At 44.2% G+C, this 25574-nt stretch overlaps 3 protein-coding genes across 3 annotated transcripts; 1 reads left to right on the top strand and 2 right to left on the bottom strand.

The window, feature by feature from the left end:
* Window positions 1–395: 395 nt before the first annotated feature.
* On the bottom strand, window positions 396–6076 carry wdfy2 (WD repeat and FYVE domain containing 2). The gene is made up of 12 exons (XM_052081567.1): window positions 5749–6076; window positions 4705–4772; window positions 3333–3406; window positions 3199–3253; window positions 2969–3119; window positions 2701–2813; window positions 2091–2217; window positions 1774–1879; window positions 1592–1693; window positions 910–1040; window positions 708–816; window positions 396–609 (listed from the first exon to the last, which is right to left on the bottom strand). The coding sequence occupies exons 1-12, from the start codon at window positions 5883–5885 to the stop codon at window positions 580–582; spliced, it is 1203 nt and encodes a 400-aa protein (XP_051937527.1). The 5' UTR covers window positions 5886–6076; the 3' UTR covers window positions 396–579.
* Window positions 6077–7696: 1620 nt separating this feature from the next.
* ints6 (integrator complex subunit 6) lies at window positions 7697–19333 on the top strand. The gene is made up of 18 exons (XM_052081551.1): window positions 7697–8228; window positions 8344–8421; window positions 10142–10291; window positions 11757–11846; window positions 11933–12116; window positions 12510–12635; window positions 12715–12866; window positions 12937–13089; window positions 13712–13844; window positions 14163–14257; window positions 14343–14453; window positions 14522–14737; window positions 14948–15074; window positions 15643–15785; window positions 15871–16054; window positions 16177–16521; window positions 16601–16694; window positions 17257–19333. Exons 1-18 carry the CDS (start codon window positions 8118–8120, stop codon window positions 17345–17347), a joined length of 2583 nt encoding a protein of 860 aa, XP_051937511.1. The 5' UTR covers window positions 7697–8117; the 3' UTR covers window positions 17348–19333.
* A 546-nt stretch (window positions 19334–19879) lies between these two features.
* On the bottom strand, window positions 19880–25571 carry serpine3 (serpin peptidase inhibitor, clade E (nexin, plasminogen activator inhibitor type 1), member 3). The gene is made up of 9 exons (XM_052083183.1): window positions 24098–25571; window positions 23150–23431; window positions 22119–22334; window positions 21566–21853; window positions 21156–21354; window positions 20985–21085; window positions 20813–20899; window positions 20413–20496; window positions 19880–20184 (listed from the first exon to the last, which is right to left on the bottom strand). The coding sequence occupies exons 2-9, from the start codon at window positions 23412–23414 to the stop codon at window positions 20132–20134; spliced, it is 1293 nt and encodes a 430-aa protein (XP_051939143.1). The 5' UTR covers window positions 23415–23431; window positions 24098–25571; the 3' UTR covers window positions 19880–20131.
* Between the last annotated feature and the right edge of the window lie 3 nt (window positions 25572–25574).

Genomic DNA, 25574 nt, shown 5'->3' with positions numbered 1-25574 from the left:
TCTTTTTCCTTGCCGGGAATGATCTAGAACCACAGCTAGGTAGAACTTTGGAGAGGTCCCGGAACCGTTTTTGATGGGCTTTGCGGCTACAGTTCTTGAAACGACTTGATAAGTTCAGAGAACTTGGAGCTGTGTTTTGGCCCCTTTCACGTTTTATGGATGGAAATGATCTTCCCGTAGGTGCTTCGTGTCATGCGCATGACGGATCCCTTAAAGACTATTGAACAATACATTTTCAAAAATATCAAAAAAACATTGCTGTATATTTTCCAACTCGAGACAGCACTACACTGCCTTAACACCCGTCCGCCCCCGCCCCCCTCTCCCCCTCAATTGCACAATAACGTCGGCATCAGATCACAGCTGATGGTGAGGATAATTCATGAGTGTGTGACACACACTTAAATAATAAATAATCACAAACTGTACACATCTCTTACGCGGAGCTTACAGGGCTCCCCACCCATGAAAGACCACCATCCAAAATGGCCTCCACCTCCCTTCCCGTCCTGCTCGAGGCAGACGGTTGCCATCTCGCGGTTGGTGTGTGGAGTTTTTCCTGGCCGGGGGGGGGCGACGTCATGATACCACAGGCGTCATGTCCCAAAGCTGAACAACAAACGCACGTGATGACATTATGAACTCTTTTTTTTTTTGTCCCCCTTCACTGCTTTCGTACGAAAAAGTGATCTGAACTCCTGGCCTACCTTGACCACCTTGTCAGTGCCGGAGGTGAGCAGGCATCCTGTGGTGGGCTCGTAGTGCAAGTATACAATGGCGTGCTTGCTGTCGTGGAAGGTGGCCGTGGGGGCACGACTGAGTGGGGGGGCGGAGGGTACACACAAAATGGAGGGCGGATTAGAAGGTGATGCCTTGACGCCAGATGGCGGCGGGTGACGTTATACTTACTCCTCGTCTGTGATGGAGGCGTGGCAGCCGTCGCACACGCGCACCTCGAATTCAAAGCCCATGAGCGGGATCGTGGAGCGCTTGGACGAGCACTTGCCGCACAGAGCCTGGCCACACTTCCTGCAGTGATGCTGAACAATGGAGAGACTGTCGGAATTATTGATTTATACTAATAAGATAAGATAAGATAAGATATCCTTTAGGCAGCCCGTTGTCCAGTGGTTAGCACGTGGGCTTCACAGTGCAGAGGTACCGGGTTTGATTCCAGCTCCGGCCTCCCTGTGTGGAGTTTGCATGTTCTCCCCGGGCCTGTGTGGGTTTTCTCCGGGTGCTCCGGTTTCCTCCCACATTCCAAAAATATGCATGGCAGGCTGATTGAACACTCTAAATTGTCCCTAGGTGTGAGTGTGAGTGCGAATGGTTGTTTGTCTATGTGTGCCCTGCGATTGGCTGGCAACCGATTCAGGGTGTCCCCCGCCTACTGCCCGAAGACAGCTGGGATAGGCTCCAGCACCCCCCGCGACCCTAATGAGGATCAAGCGGTACGGAAGATGAATGAATGAATGAATGAAGATATCCTTTATTCGTCCCACACTGGGGAAATTTACAATTATACAATATATAAAAATATACAATAATAGAACCTTTCAAACATTGGCAATGGCAAACATCATTTCGGTACCTGGCGTAGCCCAATCTTCTTGGTGTCCCACATCTGCTTGAAATTCCAGAAGAAAGGCTGCTCACACTTTTGACACGAGTCGCTGTCAAGCCACTCCGGAGTCTAGAGACAAATGAGCAAATACAAAACCACACTGCAACAAGCGAATAACAAGCGCGCTGTATAATGTTTGTGACTTTCACCTCTTGTCGTGTCACGTCCATGTTCCAGATGACGATGGCGCCGTCGGCGCTACACGAGATGAGCTGGCGAGTGTGCGAGGCGTAACACAAGCCCTGCACCTTGTCGCTGTCACAGATAAGCAGACGCGCCGTATTAGCGAGACAAAACAGGAATGAAAATACAAACACAATGGTAAAATGTACTACAAGAGAACAAAAAAATAAATACAAAAGTATTGGAAGACTTAAAATATATTGACAAGTAAAATATATAAACAATGTATGCCTGGATCCCCCCCACCCCCCCAAAAAAAACGCAACATGCTTTGCACTCCTACTTGTGCCCTTGCAGTTCGATGGCGGTGCCTTTGCGACCTCCGATGTCCCACATGATGATGGAATGGTCGGAGCTGCCTGAGAACAGAACCCGCTGGGAGGGGTCCCAGCACAGTGCGGTCACGTTACCTGAACAAGGGGGAAAGAACGCGCTTATGTCAGAGGCAATGCCAAACTGCCCCCTGCAGGAGAACACGAGGCACTACAGCACACGGCCATTGTTTCAATGTGCCAACTTGGCACCAACGCGATCTTTCCCACTCAATGAATGAAGCTTGGATTGATGACTCACAACCTCACAACCGGGCATATAGTCAGTTAGAAAGTCCTCTGAGCCAAAGAAGAAGCCATAATGTGGCGGTGTAAGTATTGGGGACAGGTGAGCCAGTGACCCACCAAGTCAAACAGTTGGAATTGTAGAAGAAAGAGAGGAAAGAGGTTTTATGTGTGTGTGGCACTTCATAGTAGTGAGCATTATCGCCACCTACAGTCCTGGAGTAGAATAGAGGGTCTTTTTTTTTTCTTCTTCTCCAAGCTCAGAAGACAAAAACATCTCACGATTATTTGGCCTTGGTGGAGGTCGCCGAGTGTGTACATAGTGTGCGTATGTACCGGTGTGGCCCTTGAAGGTGGTCACCAGGCTGCAACTGTCCTGCTCCAGCTTCAGGATGGTCACCTGACCCGATTGATCGCCGACAAAGGCGTGTCGAGTCTCGACATCGAATCTGAGTGAATTAAATTAAGGGGGAGCACAAAAACAATCAAGAGACATCAGATAACATTGCTCAGCCAGTCAGATGGACAGAAAATTTCTTATTTCTATTCCTCAGCCAGTCAGGCGGTTAGTAAGTCTGACGACGACGGTGTAAGGGCAGGATACTGCAGTCCAGACACCCAGGCTGAGGTGTGGTATGATCCCAGCTGCTGCCCGCTCTCTGAGCAGTGCCAAGTGAAGGTCTTGTCCTGGCCCGTGCTCAGCAGCCACTCCATCTCCAGAACGAACAAAACCACCGTCACTCTACCCTGGTGGGCTACAAATAGCATCCACGTCAACGACATACAAGCCCAGCACACAAACAAACAAACAAACATGCATGCATGTTAACTCACCCTGGTAGGTATGCGTGGGAGTCATCTTGTTGTAATCCTCGGATAAAATAAACTCCTGCAAAGTCATCGGCGAGGCGGTGTTAAAATTCATCAACTTGAAACATTTTGAGACCAATTAGATTCTGGCTACTTACGAAAACATTTCCTGTATCCATGCCCACCAGCAGACGCCTGGTCTCCGGGTTAAAGGTCATGCATGAGCATGAAGCTGGGGGCAAGAATATGCATAACTTGAATAAAGTATTTGCACATATTGATTCATCTTTTTCGTTTTTTTCTCAGTTAGTGAGAGGAGTCAGTGTTACCAACTTTGAGATTTTGGTCACCGTATTTGGCTACTTTTCCTGACTCCTCTATCAACTCTTTTTCCGCAAGAAACACTTGAGAGTTGTGAATTATTTCCACATCGTTTTCTCTATGAATGAATTCGTCAATCCTCAAAAGGCGTGGTGCTCAGCGGAAATATTTAAATCTCAATTTAAGACTTGTTTCTACACTGGATTTGGTTAAACCACAATTAGGATTATATCGCCCTGCCTCACCCCTCTGACATCTGGATTTTGGCCTCTTTTACTGCTGCTTCTCCTCTCTGCAGTTTGGGGGTAACTTTGAAATGTTTTTTTTTTAAATTAACCGGTATTATTGTTTATTATTTCTGATCAATCTCTTGTTATTCTGAAAATAAAATAAAAATGATGGCAGTGATGGCAGCCGTTTCGACAAAGGAGACATTTTCCAAAAGGGAGCACTTTCACATTATAAACTGTGTAAAGACAAAATATATTTCTATTATTTCCATGGAAGTTAGTACTTAGATAAAAAAAAAATCCAAGCTTGTTTGGTGTCAGGAGAAATTGAGATGGGAGGGGAAAAATGAGAGCAAATTTTTTTTTGCTCTTTGTATTCTTGCTTGAAATAATGTACCGGTAATTTGGTTTTCTGTGAAGGTAAAACATATATATACTGTATATCACTTCAAACCTGATTTTGGGTGTGTGAGTGTGTGTGTGTGTGTGTTGTGGCCTAGAATAACATCACTTGTTTCCTACCCTTAGTGAATATTTACACTATTGTTAACATGTGTATATAGTATGTGTTATGTAAGGCATGCACACGTATTGCTGAAGGCAGCGCAGAGATTACTTTCTTTGCACAACAGCTCGGGTTGCTGTTCCAACACGTCTGAAATTAGTGTGCAACGTGTTCAAGCATACAAAACACACTCGTGTGTTGGGATCGAATTGATTTAAATAAAAGTTACATTATGTCCTGCAGAGGCTCCCTCTTCCTCAGTCACAGAAATTGGGCAATGTGATAGAGCCAAATTCAAAAAAGCCGGTAAAAAGTTAACTCGGGTGCAAACATTCATAAGATTCACACTGAAATGAGCTAAGAAGGAACCGATTGAGCTCAAAGTTTGTAACTGACAATAAAACAGCTTTGTACTTTGTCCACACTTCTACACACATTTTTTTTAACATCAAGGCAAAGGAGAAGTGCACTCACATGGCATCGCGTGGTAGATGCTGGGCCAGTACTGGCCGCTGTCCCGCTTTATCCAAACCCGAATTGTCCTGTTTGAGTGCAAAACAATGACAACATTAACAAGCGTGGGAGAACATGAAAACCTATTGTGGCCATCAAGACAACATCATCACAAAAATGGAAGCACCACACTACTTCTTAAGCTAAATTGCTACAGCACCACAACTGCCATTGCTTGTATAAATAGCACCTGTACTAGCAGCTACCACAATCCCAGGGCTACCGTCACTACGATTACTGATACTAATACAGTACCACTACTTCTGCCACCAAGACTATCAAGCAACACCATTGTTAGCACTACTACTAACCATAACACCATCGTTTCTATGACCACCACTGCTACGAATAATGATACCACCGCTCTTAAAACCGGCACTACTACCACCAGTATTACTGCCATGATGCCACCACCAATACTACCTCTACCACGACTACAAACTGACAATTATACCATTTTGTGTTCTACCATTACCCCTACCAATACTAATACTCTGGTACCATCACCACCATTACTAATGGGGTAGTTTTCACAGTTCCTACTGCTAACAACTTATACTACTACTGCCTAGTACCACTTGTTCTACCGCTACTACAAACTGAAATATTGCTTATTAATGGCTTCATAGTGTAAATAAGGCAGCCAAAGAAAGTACAGTACCAGAAAATGCTTAATTAATACATGTTCGGCGTACGTGTTGACAGTAATAACATCAAGAAAAGTAAGCAAGACGATTTCAAGTAGTTATGATATGAGAAATGTACACAAATGGGTGACTATTTCTAATGTAATGGCTGCGATTGAGCAAGTTGATAACTAGTATGTTGATAGCTAGCTGGTCAGGCAAAGACGACACCTGACACAATTAATCTTTGTCCGAACGTGTGAAAGGGCGAAATAGTATCCAGACGGGGTTGTGAGTCAGTGGCGAGCGGGGAGAGGGGGAGAGTAGGTGGGGCGTCAGTGGTGCTTCCAAAGCGGGGGAGTCTTCCAGACGGGCTCACCTGTCTTCCGACACGCTAATGACGCCGTCCTCCTTGGGGATAATGACCGCCGCGCTCACCACGTCCTGGAAGGCGTCGATCTTGCTCAACAAACATGGCTTCCGAACCTGCGGTCGCGGTTCGATTTCGGCTGCCATGCTGCTTCGGTCATGCGTGAACCCCCCCACGCCGGGAAAGCGTAGTCCCGAACTCCGTGTAGGAAGAAGAAGGACGACAGGCGAGCTGTGATGCTTGGGTGTCGCGGTGCAGGTGGCACTCGCTCGGCCTGTTTATCAATTCAGTCCACTCGGTCCACTCTGGGGGTTGGGGGGGGTGACAATTGTCAGCTGACATTGCACGCGCCGGGAACGGCGACACCTACTTCCGGTCATCAAAATAAAACTTCTGTTATCGTGAAATGACAGTCTAAATGAGGAATGGTTTGTGAACATTATTATGAATATATTTTAAGACATTTTTTCATGAGAAATCAGAACCATTAAAAAAATCACTTCAAATACATTATGACATTCCTGGCATATCACATTCATTCTGATTACTGGTTGTAGTTGTCGTGGTACTCGTGGCTGTAGAAGGGACAACAAGTGATAGCAGGTAGCAGTGTTGGGAGTGATTGTGGTCGGAGTTGTACTTGTAATTCCCAGCACCATTCCCACAGGTAGAATTACTAACACAAATCACTACAGGTCTACTTGTTCTACACCTACAGTACTATAGTCACTATTCACACCCTGACTATCACACCCATTTTTTCTACTAGTGGTAACAGCAGTGAGAAAGATAGCAATAGTAGTTACATTAATTCTCCTACTATTTCCACTACCATTCCGACTATCACTATTTCTACCACATTCACTACGACTAAACAAAACATCAACCTGATCAATCAGTTTTGTGACAATCACATTTTGCTCTGAATTGTTTTAAAGTCATAATTCATTCTTCTTTTGTCTCTAATGGTGGTTGTCAAACCAGCTACAGTATTAGGTCATCACCTACTGGACTGGAATGTAAAATGGGAGGATAAACACACATAAAAAAAAACCCATATACCCCCCCCAAAAATAAATAAATAAATAAACACACACACACACACACACATATATATATCTATATATACATAGATATATATATAGAGAGAGAGGGAGAGGGAGATGGAGAATCATAAGGTGGAATTACTCGTGTTAAGACTCCTTGTGTACATTGCGCAAACGTACTCACACAAAGCACTATCCTACCATTTTTTTACTTCTTCCTTTCATTATCAGGACTATTTCCGTTCCCTTTTATGCGGAAGTCATCGTGCTTTCCAAAGAGGTGCGTCATTATGTAAAATGTATTGCACAATCACAAACGCGTACTGCGACTGTCACATGGCCAATCCAGAGAATTTCTTCGTATTTTTGCATGAAAAAACCCACACTAATTCAGCCATTTTCTGTGGTGTAAACCAAAATAAAGGCGTCATAAGAAGCGCGAGTCATTACTTCCTGTGTAAAAGCGGTGTTTTTGCACATGGGAAGTGGAGAGGGAAACAAAAGTGTTGTCCTCTTCGAGCTACAGGGCGTGTGACCGACGACGATGCATGCATGTCAATCTTTCAGGATCACTTTTTGTTGTTTGACACTGTCAAAAAGCGTCACAAGTAGTCATTGTCGTTTAACAGTCGTAAAGGGTCGACCGTAGCATGCGAAAAGTCTTCATTGGGTTGCGACATATGTCAACACCACGGGCCAAATTGTGCAAAAACACATAAATATAGCATCGTCGTGTTTAGTGACACATCTTCGCATTCTTGCCCCTGAGCCAAGTGAGCATGCGCAGATCGCTCTGGAAAACTTGGCCCTTATTTGGATATGGTAATTAGCCAGGTCAAAAACCAATCAGAGCGCGGTATTTGATGCATGTGATGTCAAAAAGGCGGGGCCAAGAAAACAGGCTGCCAGTAAAACTGCCAGAAGCGGCTCGGCACAGTCATTGTAGGGAGAAGCAGGGATCTACAGTGAGGGCGAACTTTGTTGCTATGAAACTTAGGACTATTTGCAAAATATTGTCAAAATTGCCAAAAAACCCCGTGAATCCATGGGCTGGCCCTAGGGTGGGAGGTTTTTAGTTCAGTTTGCCCGGCGGGGGGCCTCGCCACTCACACTTTGTGACACTTTTTTTGTGTACTGGAAAGAATGTGTGAGAGAGACAGTTAGCCGGCTAGCTAGTTAGCAGCTAGCTAGCTAGCCGAGGAGGTGACACGGGCGGCAAGCAGCGGGAGAGAACAAAAGATTTTTATTGTGATTTTTTTTGGGAGGGGGGTGATATTTTTGGTTGTGTACTGACTCCCAGGTCCATGCAGAACGTGTTGTTAGCACCACAAAATGCCCGTTTTACTTTTCCTGGTAGACACGTCCGCGTCCATGAACCAGCGCAGCCATCTGGGCACTACCTATCTGGACATAGCAAAAGGCGCTGTTGAGACTTTTATGAAGGTATTGTACTGGCGGGACAGCTCGGCTCGGGTGGCATTTCCTCTTTATAACTTGCTCAACCTATTCGCAAAAAAGTCCAACTCTCGGTTTTAAATCATCTCTACTATCTTCACAGCTCCGAGGGAGAGATCCAGCGAGCCGAGGGGACCGGTACATGTTGGTAAATTATGAAGACATTCCGTACGGGATCAAGGTAGAGTTCATGTTCAGCTCAAGTCGCCTTTTCACTGGCCGACACTGATCGCGGCCGTGGTGATGATGAGTGTCCCCCTTTCCCGAGGCAGGCTGAGTGTGTTGTAAGCTCCCCCCTCCCTCAAAAAAAGTCCTCACCTCAAGAGGAAGCTCGCCGTCCATGCCCCCTTTAAAACATGGCCGACATTTTGTACAGAGAAGCAAGGAACTCTGGGAGTTATTTTTACGGACATCCTCAGGAGGGAGGGGTTGGGGGGGGGGGCACTCACTCACACACTGTTACTCCTACTTACAGAACTTATACTACTACCGACACTACTCTTAAATGTCTATTACTAACACTGCAACTACTCTGACCACCCAAACTAAGAGTGCTGCCACCAATACTAATATTGCCCCCAATAACTCTAGCATAACTGCTGCTACACAGCTTCCATCACATAAATCACTCTAATTAGCCTTATCACCACTCCTTCCGCCACTCTTACCAATACCATGACAAGTAATACAACTGCCGCAATCAGGGCTATGACTAATGCTACTTATACTTACTCCTACTCCTTATACCTTCACTACTATTACCAGCGCCATTACTTTAGCTGCCACCCACTACCCCTTCCACCACTACTAATTCTACCACTATTACGAACGGGAATATTACTGTAATCACTCCTGCCCTAACAATAAGTAATACTCATTACTCCACTTAAAATCACTAGTTACATTAAGTAATAAGGTTATGAATTACAGTAATACCTCTACTACTGCTACCCCAAATTTCACAACGACTACTCCCAGCCTTATTACCATCACTATTACTACTATCACCACTCCTACAACTATTAATACTCTCAGTTCCACCACTCACTACTTATATTACTTTTACTAACACTACCCCAAGTACCACCACTGCTATCCCTACTCCAACCACCAACACTCGCAATATAGGACCGGCCTAATAAAAACATTTACAAACAGAATAGTTAATGAAGCAAAGCAGAGAAAACAAAAGTAGCTTAACAAATTTACTAAAGCTAGGTACAATTACAGCATTTAAGCATGTTAACATTGAACAAAAACCTTTAAAAAAATGAAATAAAAGAAAAAAAGAGTTTTCTAAAATTCGTAAAGGGAAAAAAAATAAAATAAACAACTGATCACAATATTAATTGTGATCAAGAGACAATGTTCTACTACTACTTCTAGCGGAATAATTCCTTAACACAACCAACACCCCCTCCCAAGAAATATGACTACATTACTTTAAATGCCACCCCTAATACTACATGTACCACCACCACTACAATTAATCACAATACTAATATGACCACTGCTATTACCACCATTGCTTTTACTGTCACTGCAGTGGCACATCACAAATACATTTATACCAAGTATAACAATAAACAAAAGAATATAAAACAAATTTATTTGTGCATTTTCCCACTGGGTTTCACATAATAACTACATAATTGATTGATTCCTTTTTTTGTTGTTGTTGTCATGGTTGCGAAAAAAACAGTGACGTACACATAAACCTGTTCGGTAGAGCTCATTAAAAATAATGATGCATTATTGTTAAGTGCAGCTGTAGATAAAAAATGTAAAGCTTCCCACTGCCAGAAGGATCCACAAAAATGCTGTGGTTGAACTTGTAATGAACATGTCATTAACCTGACGGGTACTTTTGTGTTTGTGTGCGTGTGTCTGTGTGTGTGAAGGCGGGATGGAAAGAGAGCCACGCCACATTCATGACGGAACTGAGGAACCTGCAGGCCACAGGGCTCACCAGCATAGGCCAGTCACTGAGGACCGCCTTTGACCTGCTCAATCTCAATAGACTAGTGACTGGCATTGACAACTATGGGCAGGTAGGTAGCGCTCAAGAGCCACAAGTCCCTGAAACACAAAGACCCCTCGCCCCAGCCCCCAGTCTTCCAAGCATCAACCACCTGCATACTGTGACAAACACACTCATGCAATATAACTAAGGACTCGAATGTCTTGCATAACAGATGGGGCCCCCCTTCTCCCCCAACTCCAGTTTATGAGGTGCTAAAATCACAATTCTTTTTAAGACATATTGTTTGGGGTCTCAGTGGATTAAAAATATTTTAACCAACATTTGTAACACAACAATTAACATTTGGCATAAGGGTAACAGCTTTTTGTGCCATTAATGGTATTTTGAGGCTTCTTTCTAGATGGATTTTTATTTAAATAGGCCTAGCGTATAGCAGGATATGTAAAGGTTAATGGGTGGAAATATACACAAAAACATTGCCCTAAAAAGCGATAACTTTCCATTGACATAATAGATTTGCGCTCTGTTTTATTTTTTTTAATCATTTATGAGAATACTATATTCACCTAAGGTTGCATTTAGCCAAGAATGTTTTTGAACAAATATTTATTTTCAATCAGATACATAAACAGTTGACAATATTCCCCCGGTTAAGTTGTTTTGACACCAAAACCAGATTTGCTTTGGAAAAAGGATGTATTGAGCTGCAAAAATGTTTGATTTTGCCTTAAAAAGCCACAATTTACTCTTGAAATGATAGATTTGTACTCAGGCTTCTTGCCATATTTGCCCATCAAAACACTAAATTTGGTCTTAAAACGTCTAAGATCACGTAAGTAAAATATTGTGTTTTATAGCTTATTAGAATGTGAACTACCACAGCAATGCTATTATTTGCCACAAAAAAAGTAATTTGACCAACCACCAAAGTGAAATATTTCTGTACCAAAATATCAAACCAGAGACCTGTAATTTTTCCCCAAAACAACTTATTATGGAAGAAATGTAGTCGTTTCCCATGTAAATATTTTGATTGTTACTCATAAAAAGGCTCATTTGGGCTATTTTGTTCTGTAAAGCGTAATCCTAGGCCACACAAACACTAAAATGGCGTGCCTCCTCCACCGTGATGCGAGTTGCTTGTCGAGGAAGACTGGAGGAAAGGGGGCTTAATCCCAACCTCATTTGTACAAGGGCCGTGATTGTCATCATCACAAATCATCACTCCATGTACTTTGTTATTGTCTTTAGCCACCGAAGTGACCTGTTGCTAAGCAACGGAGAAAAGACGTCTTAAATATCGTCTCTAAACCTCATTCGTGTCAGACATTATTCTGATTGTAAAAGAGTCATCGGGGTTTATCGGAATGAAGGTGACCATGAAAACAATGTTTTATTCACAAATCAACTCAAAAGATTTTAGACGTGAAGATTAGAAAAGCAAAACATTAGATTTGTCCTTACCTTGCCATTAAAACAAACGCTGTACTTTCTCATGTTCTTGAAATGCTTTGGTTTCTTCGTCTTGGTAGGGAAGAAACCCTTTCTTTCTCGAGCCCGCCATCATCATCGCCATCACCGATGGCAACAAGTTGACCACCAGTGGTGGGGTCCAAGATGAGGTCGGTGTTATAAATAATAATGTGAATTCAAAGCAAAGATTGCCACTGTAAAGGGCCCCGAAAAAAAAGCCAAACATGTGTTGCAGCTCCATCTCCCCTTGACGACGCCTCTGCCGGGGAGCGAGCTGACCAAGGAGCCCTTCCGCTGGGACCAGCGTCTGTTCGCGCTCGTGCTGCGCATCCCAGGCCACGCGTCGGTGGAGCCCGAACCGGTGGGCGGCGTCCCGTCCGACGACTCGCCCATCACGCCCATGTGTGAAGTCACCGGAGGTAGGCAGACTTCAAACCGGTGTCTCCAATTGGCGTAATGAGTGACTGCGTGCTTATAGTAGAAATGCCTAAAACAAGAGAAAGTCATTGCAGTCACTCAGCACTTCAAAAAGTCGAACTTTGAGAATGTGACGTTTCACTCACTGGTTCACCCCCTTTGTGTTCAAAGCAACTGTCACTTTCCCAGACGCTGGCATCCTCTAATTATCTGAATGCGTCAAGCCGTGATAATTGTTTAAATGCTTTCGCCTGAAGGCTACCAGCAGATACATTTCAGCTGGCCCGTTACGCCGCCACTACGCCAATCTATTGGGAAATTGGACTCGAAATAAGGACGTGTGTGTGTGCGTGCTTCCTAAACTCCAAAACACTGGTCACCGTCTATTTTTCCAGGGCGTTCATACAGTGTGTTCTCACAACGGATGTTGAATCAGTGTCTGGAGTCTCTGGTCCAGAAGATCCAGAGTGGCGTGGTCATTAACTTTGAGAAGACCGGGCCCGACCCTCCCCCGTCGGACGGTGAGTGTCGTCTGTTGCGTCCAATGCGGCAAAATATATCTTGCATGATGTCTTTTATTTTGGGTTGGGTGGGGTTCAGATGCTCCACCCGAAGCGTTAAAGGCCGGCTCGCAGCCTTGGCATTGCTGCCACAAGCTCATCTATGTCCGACCCAATCCCAAAACGGGCGTTCCCATCGGACACTGGCCCGTGCCCGAGGCCTTTTGGCCGGACCAAAACTCCCCCACGCTGGTAAGGAACATACACTCGAGTTAAGTCATCCATTTGATATTAGATTCTGAATTTTACATTTGTTGCCCAGCCACCCCGCTCGGCCCACCCGCATGTCCGCTTCTCCTGCCTGGACGCCGAACCCATGGTGATCGACAAGGTTCCCTTCGACAAGTATGAGCTGGAGCCCTCGCCGCTCACCCAGTACATACTGGAGAGGAAGTCTCCACACACCTGCTGGCAGGTACAACCCCGGCAAAAACCCAGTGATATGGCTTCAATGACTTTTTAAAACGTCCAAGCAAAATCTCTGCATCAGAGCTTCTCAGCACTCCATTTAGAGTTAAATTAGCGTGCTGTCGGCAAACCGTGAGCAACGAGTCAGTAATGGACAGAGAAGGAGCAAAGTTTGTAACAGTTTCAAGTCAAGTCAACGGTATTTATAGAGCACTTTCAAATAGCCATCGCTGCATACAAAGTGATGTACATGGAGCAATTTAACATGCACACTAAACAGTAACACAAATCGGTAATAAAGGCGGTAGAAAGCACCAAACAGTAAAACCAAGAACAAATCTAAGTCACGCTGAGTCGAATGCATCAAGGAAGATAACGTTCGATGCTTCCCACAGCCGAAAGAAAAAATGCAGAGTAAGAACATTCATACACGAGCTATCAATACCCGCAACTCACATCAAGTCTTTCAACATTCAGATTGGCGAACAGTTTCGAGTAACATTGCACGCAAAATAGCGACGGCGGCTGTTTTTGGAACGTCTCACCACTCCACCGGTCGCAATAATCGGCTCTGAGGCCAATTCATGTGTCAGAGCAACAACCCATCATTTTTTTTTAATACTCCTCAGGTGTTTGTCTGCAACAGTGCCAAATACAGTGACCTCGGCCAGCCCTTTGGCTACCTGAAGGCCAGCACGGCGCTCAACTGCGTCAATCTATTTGTCATGCCCTACAACTATCCCGTACTTCTGCCGCTTCTGGGTGAGTCCTTCGCTTGACGTGTGTGATGTTTTGGAACTTCCGCTGTCCAGAATAGCGTCCATTCCCTGGGGATGTCCTAGCAAGCACCGCTTTTAGCGTTGTTAGCGTATTGAGTATCGTTGAGAGTTTCTTTTGGCTTTAGAGAGAGAAACGGATGAAGCAAATAAAGAGACAAAAATTTTTTTAAAGAAGACAACAGTGAAAGATGACATGAACAGTAAAATACAACAATGAAATGAAATGAAGAAAGCTGTGAATCTTCAAAGACGAGGTAAAGAAACAGACATTCCATTGTTTTCCTTGTATTGTTTACCATAGACGACCTCATCAAAGTGCACAAGTTCAAGCCCACTCTCAAGTGGCGGCAGTCCTTTGAGAACTACCTGAAGACCATGCCGCCGTACTACATCGGGGTAACCAAAACTCACATCTCTACTTTTTTTGTACTTTGACTTCCCTTGTCGTCTGTTGACCTTCTTCTTCTCGCCGTCTCCACAGTCTCTGAGGAAGGCGTTGAGGATCATGGGAGCACCCAACCTCCTGGCAGAAAACATGGAGTATGGCCTGAGCTACAGCGTGGTGTCCTACCTCAAGAAGTTAAGCCAGCAGGTTCGACTCGCCGAAACCACGTCACGTTCTGGGGTCTCCTGGGCTCACATGACGCGGTTTACTTCCAGACCAAAATGGAGTCCGACCGCCTGATCGCCTCCATTGGAAAGAAGGCGCCGCCCGAGTCCGGCATCAAGGTGCGGTGGCGGGGCGGAGGGATCTCGCTAGCCCAGCGCAGAGACTTCATCCAGCAGCTTCAGAGTCTCTCAGGCGATGCCCCGGCGCCACCCCTGGAGCTCAACCCGAAAGAGTTCCAGGGCTTCCACCTGGCACTTCTTAACAAGGTCAGCTTTGCTTTTGGCTGTCCAAAAAAAAATCTTGTCAGGATCCTTTTACTAATCGCGCAACTGGACTCTTGTTGGCTCCACCGTTTTTCTTCAGCTGTAAATTTTTGATGTGGACTCCCGCTAAGCGATTGTCTCTGTCTGCAAACTGCATTCGAGCCGGCATTTATTGGCTTTGTCGATTTCTAATATTGGGGATTTCCTCTTCAGGGCTTGAAGCCTCAGAGCTTCCGGAACGCATATGACATTCCCCGCAGTCACTTGCTGGACCAGCTTAGTCGCATGAGGAGAAACCTTCTCAACACCACTGTCTGCACCCTGCGAGGCTACGACGCAGGTACGCTATGGTGCTGTTTGTCATCACCAATGAGCATCAAGGTGTATAGACATTAAATAGGATGTTTATATGGCCCATTACTCACTAGACGGCAAACGTGATTGAAATATGCTACATTCAACGTGTAAAAAAAATCAAGAACAACAAATGTGATCTGAATATACATGAGCGCACAGAAAACCTTAGATATGTCAATGACATTAAAAATGTACAGTATCCAACAGTAAGTATGTTGTAAACCTGCTACATTAGAGGTGAAAAGAACAGTAAATATGATGGAAATCCACCAAACCAAAAATGGGCAAATCCTTTTTTTCTCGGTTGTCAAGTTTAACTAAATGACAAAGTCAAAAAGTTAAAAGCTCTGCCTGTAGTTTGCATTTTTATTGTTGTAACCATTGAGGGACCAAAAAGTTATTTTGGTCATTATATACTGTATATGGATATCTTTTTAATGAATTGGCTGATTCTTAATTTTGTTCTGCCAGATTTCAGAATTGGCATCAGCCTTAACATTAAATATAGTTTCAATATACTCCATGAACATGTTCTGCGATCCCCTGCACAGATCAGCTCCACAGTGTCCCCATCGCTCAGATGGGGAACTACCAGGACTTTCTGAAAGCCGCTCCCCAGCCCCTCCGAGACGCCGACCCCGAGCAGCCCAAGCGCCTTCACACCTTCGGCAATCCCTTCAAGCTGGATAAGAAGGTTCTCCCTTTGACCGCATTCCCAAAAATCTAGACCCGCTGCTTATAAATCTTTGAACCTGTATTCATCGTTTCTCCTCTTCCAGGGCATGATGATTGACGAGGCAGACGAGTTTGTGACGAGTCCTCAGAACAAAGGGAAGAGGCCCGCGGACAACAATTTGACGGGCGGCGGACCTAAGAGAAGGCGCTGCATGTCACCCTTACTACGACTAGGCCGGGCCTACACGCCCCCCATTACTCCTCCAGCCAGCCCTCGACCCGCCTCAGGTGAGAACCTGATGGGGGGGGGGAAACTAATTAGATATTTTTTAGAGCAGAAACAACAAAAATCGCTTTTTCATTTCGCTATTTATCACACCACTCACAAACCCATTTCAAAATCTTTCTAGACGTGGGTAAGAGTGACGGAGAACCAGACCTGATCATCAACCACCTCAATCAGAACCATTGCAGCAGCCTGGACCCAAGCTCCGACTCTGACCCCTCGGATCCCGCCGACCCACAGGAAAACCACTCGGACTCGCAGCACGGCCAGCGCCGGGACAACGAGGGGGAGAACGGTCAGCTGGGTGAGGACGGGGAGGAGGCTGGAGCGGAAGTGATCCTGGTGGGGGAACACTCTCCCCGGTACCTGTCCCCTACCGCTTTGAAGAAGCACATCCACAGCGAGACCACCAAAGTCAACAACGAGCTCAGGGGGCTCATCACCAAGGAGATCAGGAAGCCTGGCAGACGTATGCCACTCAAGGATTGTTGACATTTTGCTTGTTGTTGTTGTTCATTTCCAAACAAATACTTATTGCTTCTTTCCAGACTATGAGAAGATCTTCTACTTCCTGAAGCAGATCCAAGGCACCTTGGACACTCGCCTCATTTTCCTCCAAAATATCATCAAAGAGGCAGCCAGGTACTGGTTGTTTTTAATTGATATCTCAACTCACAAGGTATTTTTTTTTTTTGAAGAATTTCCGGGTGATTTTTAATAGTAAGGTTTAGATACACTGCCACTATAGTGAGGTGAACAATGGAGTGAAAAAAAAACTGGAGGTTTCCTTTCATCTTTTCATCCATTTTTGAGGATTTTCTTTTCCATCAAATGGCGTGTGCCGTATTTATTAGCACCCTGATATGAATACTTTGTACAACCCCCTTTTGCCAACAAAACGGCACCTCATCTTCTATCATGCTTCACAAGTTTGGAGAATACGTAAAGCGGGATCTTCGGCCGTTCCTCTTTGCACAATCCCTCGAAATCAAAAGCCTACTAGAACATCCAGATTTTATTAGCGATTCATCACAGGGCTGATTCCACTGTAACGTGAGTTTGAATGTGATTGGCTGACTCCCAACAGCCACAGTCCCAAGAGTGTGTGCAACCACATTTTCTGAGGTTTTTTTTTACTACTATTCCCTTTATTTTTCATTGTGTTGTGCAAGTTGTTATTTTTCATTGTAATTTGGTTTTCTAGATTCAAGAAGCGTGTTCTGATCGAGCAGCTGGAGAATTTGCTGGAGGAGATCCACAACAGGTCCAACATGAACCACGTAGATGCACTCTGACCGACGCCGTATTCCCCCCCATCCCTCTCCCCCAGCTGAACTTCTAACCAACCCACTAACAAAGAGGTCTGATATTTTTGAGTCACCACACGCACACGTCAGATGTGTGTGTTCTCAGCCCGGATGACGTGAGTACTTCCGCCGTTCTATGATGACGGACGTGACGGCTTCCCGTGACGTTTTGGACCATTGGCACAAATGGGTTGTGGTTTCTGTGAAACCAAGATCACCCCGCCAATCCAGAACCTTACGGAGCACTCGTATGCCCTGGTGTCCCCGCCCTTTTTTTTTTTTTTTTTTTGCGGCACTTTGAGGAAATTTGACTCTCCACAAATACAAGCACACTCCTTGTTAATGGGCCGACAAAGGAATTGACAGGACTGACTGGCAGAAATCTGTTGGGCAAATTGCTTGCTGATGATCTACAAAGCGGACTTCGGTTAGTTGAACGAAGGTAACTGATGTCTTGGAAGCAGCTCACTGGTGTCCAACAGGCTGAGTCTCAGACTAGTGACCAAAGAACAACTGATGTCCGATAAATAACTGACTGTTGATCAACCCACTGCTGACTGGCAACTGACGCTTGACGAGCGGTGTGACCGGTGATCCACCAAGTGGACGGTTGACAGAGGGTAACTCGGGCATGTCGTGGACATTGGTGGCCAACCAACATATGTTGACTGACGCTAACTTATGTGTCGCAAGCAACTTGTGGTCAACCGACTGGTGACTGACCGTTGACCGAAGGGCAATTCATGTCTCATATGCAAATTGACGATCTCAGACCAATGGTCAACTAAATAGTGACACGTGTTTGGCCAAAATGGTGACTGCCGAGCAACTGACCGAGGAGTCGCAGACAACAAGGGACAGTTGACAGATGGTAATTGATGTCTAGCCGAAAAGACTGGTGGTCAACAGACAGGTGACCAATTGGTTGAGCAATGGTAACTTATGTCTCGCACGTTACTGACTAGTGACAAGCAGGAATGTCTTAAGACTGGTGCTCAACTGACAGGCGACGGATGGTTGGCCAAAGGGAAACCGACGTCTGACAAGCGGTTCACTGGTAACCAGTGGACGAGTGAAGAAAGGTAGTCAACCAATGGGCGACCAGAATTTTGACCAACTCATGTCTTGCAATCAACGAATTCTCTGCTTTAGACTGATGGTCAGTCCGTGGGTAGCAGACAGTTGACCGAAAAGTGTTTGGAAATTGGAAACCAAAGAGCAAATGAGCAGCTGGCAACTTCAAAACAAAAATCAAAATAACTGGTTGACTGGTGAGTGACTGAGACCAACTTCGCGACAAGGAGACAATTGACCAACTCACGGTTGACCAACCGTCACCAACGGACAACCCAAGAGCAGACAATTTGCCAACAGGCGACCGTGGAACAAATGATCGACGACTGACTTGTGTTATGCGTGCCACTTTGTGAGCAGAAACAAACGAGGTGATGTGATTGTTTGGGGCTTGTTTAACAGGGACAAAAAGCTCAGGAAGTGACATTTAATCTTGAATTCACATGCACTTGTGTACAATTGCAGACTTATTTAATGTCATTGAAAAGAGTGCCTGGTTGTAGATGTGATTTTCTTTTGGGCGGGTTCTGAAATATCCAAACCATACATAAGTTGCTTTGCAATTTCTTTGGACGGTCCCGAGCGCTCCAAACCACGCTAACATGATTTGCTTTGTAATTTCTTTGGGCGGGTTCCGTGATCGCTAAAACCAGGCAAAAAATCATTTGCTTTCCAACATGGACCAAAATCTGCCATAGGTGTGTTTATTTGTTGTGAGCAGGCTACCAAAAGAGTATTTTGAATACACTGTAAAGCTGTACATAATTCTAGAGTAATATTTAAAAGATGATGTCGTGGTGGAGAAAATAATAATGGCCTTTTTGTAAGTATTTCCATGAATAAAAGTCTCTATTTTACACTGTGAACGGCCACCGTCTGAATAAAGTCTTGCTAAAGACGCGTAGCTTCCTGTCTCGATTTGTCGGTTGGGGGAAAAAAATCACAACATCAACAAGTTGCCACTATTTTTCGAATTCAAATAAAAATTTGAATTCAGAAGATTATCTACCGGTAATCTAAAACACGTTACATGTACCGGTACTTACTATTTTATAGTTTTGAATAAAATATCTTTAATGAAAATAAAAATGTTAATTGAAACAAATGTGTCTTTTTTTATACACAAAAAAATACTTGAAAAATGTTATCATTAAGTCAAATTTTTTAATACACAAAAAATACTTGAATTTTTTGCAAAAATAAAACTGAAATTAAAATAAAAACTAAGAAATATACAATAGCAATTATTTTATATCAAGCCCTTATTAATTGTGAGTATTAAAATGTTATTTATGAATTTTATTGAAAAATAAAAAACAAAATTTAGTTAAAATTAAATGTTGGGAAATATTCGGAAAATAAATTCATTAAAATTAGAAGTAAAGACTGATATACAAAAATAAACATTTGTACAATTTTCTTAATATTTTATTGGTAACAAATATTTTGAAAAAGATCACAAAAAAACACTTTTTGCTGGTGAAAAGAATAGAGAGCCACAAAAAAAGGGGGGAAAAATGGCACATCAAGTGTAAAAAAAAAATTATTACAATTTTATTTACACATTTACAAAAAATATTGTCCCTCTTGCGGAAGTGCATGTAAATAAATACTGTGTATGTTGTAATTTCCCTCGGGATTAATAAAGTATTTATCTATATAGATGTGTGTACGTGTTCGTGTCATGTTATAAACATCTCATAGCAATTGGTCGGTGGGGTTCATCACTCGGCCCATGAACAAAATGGATCCTGTTGGAAAAATAAACAAAGTTGTCATGAAGACTTCACGCATACAAAATGAATGTAAACGCTCAAGCCTGTTTACAGACTATACATTACCCACAATCCCCAAGGGCATAGTTTGACAAAGTATCATTGTGCATATAGTTTTTCAAATTCTAATCGGGTAGTATGAGACTAAGCTCAAGTGAAGTACTGCCAGCCAATAAGCTAACCGATAAAATAAAAACAAAGTACCTGTTTTAATGTGTCTCAGCAAGAACAGGAAAGGCCGGTCTGCTTTGAAGACGGGAGCGCGGGAACGCTTCAGTAGCACCATGGCTGGAACATCACATCATTTTCCTTTTTTAAAAATGTTTTTAAACGAACCGTTCAATTGATCTGGCAATTTACAGTATGTAAAAATAACCGTAAATACTTTAAATATTAACAGAGCGTGGCCCAAGTCCCCAAAAATAAATACATTGTTCTGCCGATGCCGTGACACAATTGACATCACCTTTAATATTCCTGTGAAAAAAAATTCACAAAAAAAAACCATCTGATTTTTCAAAACAGATGTGTGCCATGACAAAAATATGTGGAAAAATAAATCTTTTTTTTTAAATTCTGGCTATGCCATGGCGTTTACACATACCTGTGGCGGCAGCCGCCTTGGTTCCCTCCTCTGTGACTTCGATGGTGACATCATGGAAGGCGTCGGAGACGTAGAGTGAGTCCTCGGCTGTGCACAGAAAAAAAAAAACTTGTCAACTTTTTGGAACCGCTGTTATGTAGTAGGTGCAGACACCTAGCCTGGGTGCACAGACCTGAAATCCCAGAAAAGTCGGCGTCCGACGGGTTGAAGGCGTCTCCGATTCCCATGGCAGGAAGTGTGGACCTCAAGTTCAATTTGTTATGCATCTTGAACCTAAGCATGCACAAATTCTGACAACCGCGAAAAAAATATGTCGTGCTGATCATGCCCGGCGATTGGTCACCTGGGCAGGAAGACGTCCATCTTGGTCCTACGTAGGCCGGCCTCCCAGGAGGCCATGTGGCGAAAGCTCAGCTGAGCCTCCAGGGAAGACAGATGGGTCTTGCGGTCCGAAGGGAGGACCACCTGGAGGCTTAGGGACAAACCAGAGTAGGGAAGATCCAGGACTGCGTACCTTTGGTTAGACGATGTTAGGAATTGACCTGAACAGAAAGATAAAATTGTCAATTTAGACTCGTGGGTAGTATAGCGTTAGACATCCATGATTTTATTAGCCTAACGAAAATGTTTTTACTATTTTAATTAACTAACAAATAGCATCTACGGACAACCAAGTAGAATCCAACTGTTATCCTCGGCGTAAATACTAGCATCCTTTGGCTAACAACTAGCATTGACAGCATGGATACCCACCAAAGCGAACCTCGGTAGCCTGGTGCATCATGGGTACTTTGACAGTGGTGCCGTCCATGAGTAGAAAGTGGAGGTTGTGCGTGTTGACTGCGTGAAACTGCTTTTGCCACATGCCCCTGAACGTAACCGTGCTCAACAGCGCCATCTGCTGGCCGGATGGCCAGGAAGACGATGATGCCGATAGCGATGAAGATGATAACAATGTTGAAGCCTCAGCCTGTTGAACTTCACCAGAACCAGACAGGTCGCCGCTGCTGCTTCCTGCCTGTAGGGGGAGCCACGTCTCATCTGGACACAGGGAACCATTGAGCATGCTCAGTACTTAACGTGTTACTATGACAACCAAAGGATGCTTGATGGTAGCCCAAGGGTGCTTCTTGTTAGCCGGGTGGCTATCAGCTTTATGATGCTAGTTTTTAACATGGCGAGTCTATTTGTTAGTTCGTGGATTCTACTTGAGAGCTTTTGTGATGCTACCGATTAGCGTTAACGCGCTACTTGTTTGCCTCTGGATGCTACTTGTTAGCCTGAAGATGTTAAATGTGAGCATTACCTTTGCGTGAATTGTTGTTCTGCTGCTGGTGATCTTTCATCACACTGACATCAGCCCAGGTTTCAACCTTATGCGCGAATCCGGTGGCGAGTTTAATGCTGTTCTGCACCAATAAAACACATGTCTGCTGTAGCCACGCCTCCTTTGATGCCATTGGACTGCTGCTGTTGTTCACCTCGGCCTGCCACTGCAGCAGCACCTCTCGAACGTGAGCATCTGCAGGCAAACAGTTTTGGAAAATTCAGCCCTCGAAACCTGTTTCACCGATCATTATGAAATTCGCTCGTCATGTCTGTCATGGGTTGATGCACAAAAAAAAAAAAGTCTGAAGACACCATGCCCCAAAAAGATACAAGAAATTGAATATTTTGCTTTCAAGTTAGCTTTTCGGGTAAGAACGGACATTTCTAGGGTACTAGATTTCTTGGGAAGTAAAACCGCCGAAGCCAGTTTTCCATGGCAGCGTGAGATTTGGGAGACATATTGTCATGAATAGACCCACAAAACAGCCGCAAGAAGATATACTTGAATATACACAGGAAGTCTGCCATTTTGGTTTAAAACTGCCATTTATTGGTCACTTTGGTTATTTCTTGGGGTCTGTAGATGTATTTATTTGTTTTGGGTGAAAATGCTGCCCCCAAAAGTGAAACTCACTTAGCAACATGCTAATCCCAAATAGACACAGGAAGTCTGCCATTTTGATTTAGGGTCGCTTTTGACTCAAACATTATTTTTCTGTCAAAGCACACATACTAGGGAGATGTGTGATGCCAATTCACAAAACATTTCAGTTGTAGTCATTGCGAAGCATGACGTTAGATTTTGTTGACTGGCAGCTCTCGTCTTGGTTGTAATTAACCGCGCTGACCTCTTAACCCCGCGGCTTCCAAGCAGGCGTGTGCGTAATGAGATTAGCGGTTCGGTGCGTGGAGGCGGGTATCACAGCTCCGAACCCTCCTGGGGCGCGTCTCAACCCCGCCACTCCACCACCGCCTGGCACCAACGGCGCTGGCCGGTCACTACAGTACCGTTGACGTCGTAGCCCAGGCCGGCTTCCAGCTGGGCCCTGGTGTTGCCCCGGGCGCCGAGCTGCAGTAGGCCCAGGGCGGCTGCCACGCCGGACGGCGACACCACCAGATTGGTGTCGACGCGGCCCTGGGCCACGGCGCGGTACAAGGCCATGGCGAAGCCGCCCTGTCGATGCCTCAGGCCGGCCTGCAGGCTGCCGGTGCTGTGGACCGGGGACGCCAGGCAGAGTAGAGCCAAGATGGCGGACGCCGGGATGCAATACATCTCAATGTTCAAAGGTTCTGGGAAAAGAACAAAAACTCCATTCACTATTTCCATGCAAATCAGTTATATGAGTGTGCAAAAGTATTGGGTGAGCGCACGTATTGTAACATGATCGTTTGAAGACTCACCATTTATTTAATTATACCATACTGCAGTTTAAACTACGGCTCCGGGGCCATTTGCAGCCTGCTGTCCTTTTTTTCAGGGGCCCTCTGAATATATACAAAATATAATTTTGTGTTTTAAACAAACACAAAAACGCAACAATACTTACAATACAGAATTGCTTGATTGATTTTAATGCGTTTAATTCAACCTTGCTCCCTTATATTTAATTTCTCTGCTTGTGGCCCTCAAAGGAAAAACGCCCCTGACTTACATGCTCATAGTAGAAATACTATTTTTAAAATCCTCACAGTATATACAATACACCAGCAAATGATGTCAAGTTTTTGGAAGAAATATGAATATTGTTATGTATATTTTAGTAGGTGTTTATTTTTGTACAAACTCATGATCACATTGGTCACCTTACAATAATAATAATAATAAAGATGATGACAAATTCTTTAGATTTCGTCGCTAATGAATCAGTGAGACATGCAAAGCATCATCCATCTTGTCATTTACTCTTAGCACGTAATAAAAGACGCAAGATGTGATTTCATGAAAGAAAGGAATACCTCTGAGTGTTGGGATGCTTCCTGCTCGCAGTCGTCCGCTGTTTCCCCGCACTGAGTCATGAGACCACTTAAAAAGGGGGGACCCTCGGCCCCGAGCTACTGCTGCTGCTGCCGCCGGCGGCGGTGGCGGACTCTGGCGGCGACGTCCGTACCAGCCGCCCACCCGCCGGCTGGGGGGTACGCGCCGTCCTTCGCGGCCGCAAGGAGGCGCCGGGTGGGCGGGGCCAGTAATAAGACCCCGCCCTCCCGTTCATTCATCCCCTTCCAACTCCATACACATGTGCACACGCTCGCTCACACGAATTTTAGGACATAATATCCTCAGATTTTGACCACATTGAATAAGTCTGAAATGAACCAAACATCCATGTTTTTTATGACCACGAAAGACACTTTCGTCCTCGTTTGCAAATGGCCAGAGAGTCAGTTGTGTTTTAAAATACCGTTTTGACTTGCTTTTGTTGTTTTATTAGTTTGTTATATGTAACTTCAACAAACAAAAAAAGCATTTTTATATATGAACGTCAATGACAATGTAACCCTCAGTAAATTCCAAATATGTGCCCTTATAAATACCAAAGACAGTGAAGTATTCCCTCAGCCTGACATATATGTTCTCATAAGCATCAAAGACACTTGAGTCCTCAAGGAACCTAAACTACATATTTTCATGAACATCAAAGACTTAATCAGTGTAAAGTATGTGTGCTTTCATCAACACAGAAGAGTCTTAAATGAACCATGTTTTACAAACATCAGACACAGTGGTCTGTTTTGGAAGTGTTAAAGCTATAGTACCGAAAGTTGTGGTGGAAGCACCGACATTGTTCCGAGTGGCCTAGATGCTGGTGGATTAGGGGTGACCGCTGGCCGGTGACGGCGGGCCGGCATCGCAATCGAGATGTGCCAGGTACGCCGCCGAGGATTAGACGTGGTGGAGCTGCCCCACGCCAGCCCCGCATCACGGCGACAAGAGCGTGGCGAGAAAAGGAGCATGGGAACGAGTAAGGACAAATCCGAAACCGGGTGGGAACGTCAACACATATTTAATGGGCAGCGCTGCCTCCCTAATGTCCAACCATTCTCAAACAAATGTTTCAAAAGTCCTCATGTGATACTCAGTTATTGGTTTACCGTTCAGTTAACTTTTTTTCTTTTTTTTGCACCAGTGTGACCATTTGACCCTGTGACGAATTTATTGATTTCACTCAATGACAAACGTAATCAAGGAATAAATGAATAAGACTTGATAAATATATCAATCAAATTGACCCACGGACAAAGAAATGGAATAAATAAATAAACATGGCACAATAATAAATAAAATAAAAATGAAAAAACACACTAAATAAAGGAATAAAATAATAGTAAATTAAAGAAATCAAATCTTAACTAAAAAGATACAATTGTGAATACAAAAACGATAAAAATGTAATTAAACCAAAATTAAAACATAAACAAATATGACAACGAATAA

Source organism: Hippocampus zosterae, chromosome 12 (assembly GCF_025434085.1).
Source record: "Hippocampus zosterae strain Florida chromosome 12, ASM2543408v3, whole genome shotgun sequence".
NCBI classification, from domain to species: Eukaryota; Metazoa; Chordata; class Actinopteri; order Syngnathiformes; family Syngnathidae; genus Hippocampus; species Hippocampus zosterae.
The sequence above is the reverse complement of the archived record's forward strand: the minus strand, read 5'-3'. Positions and strand labels throughout refer to the sequence as shown.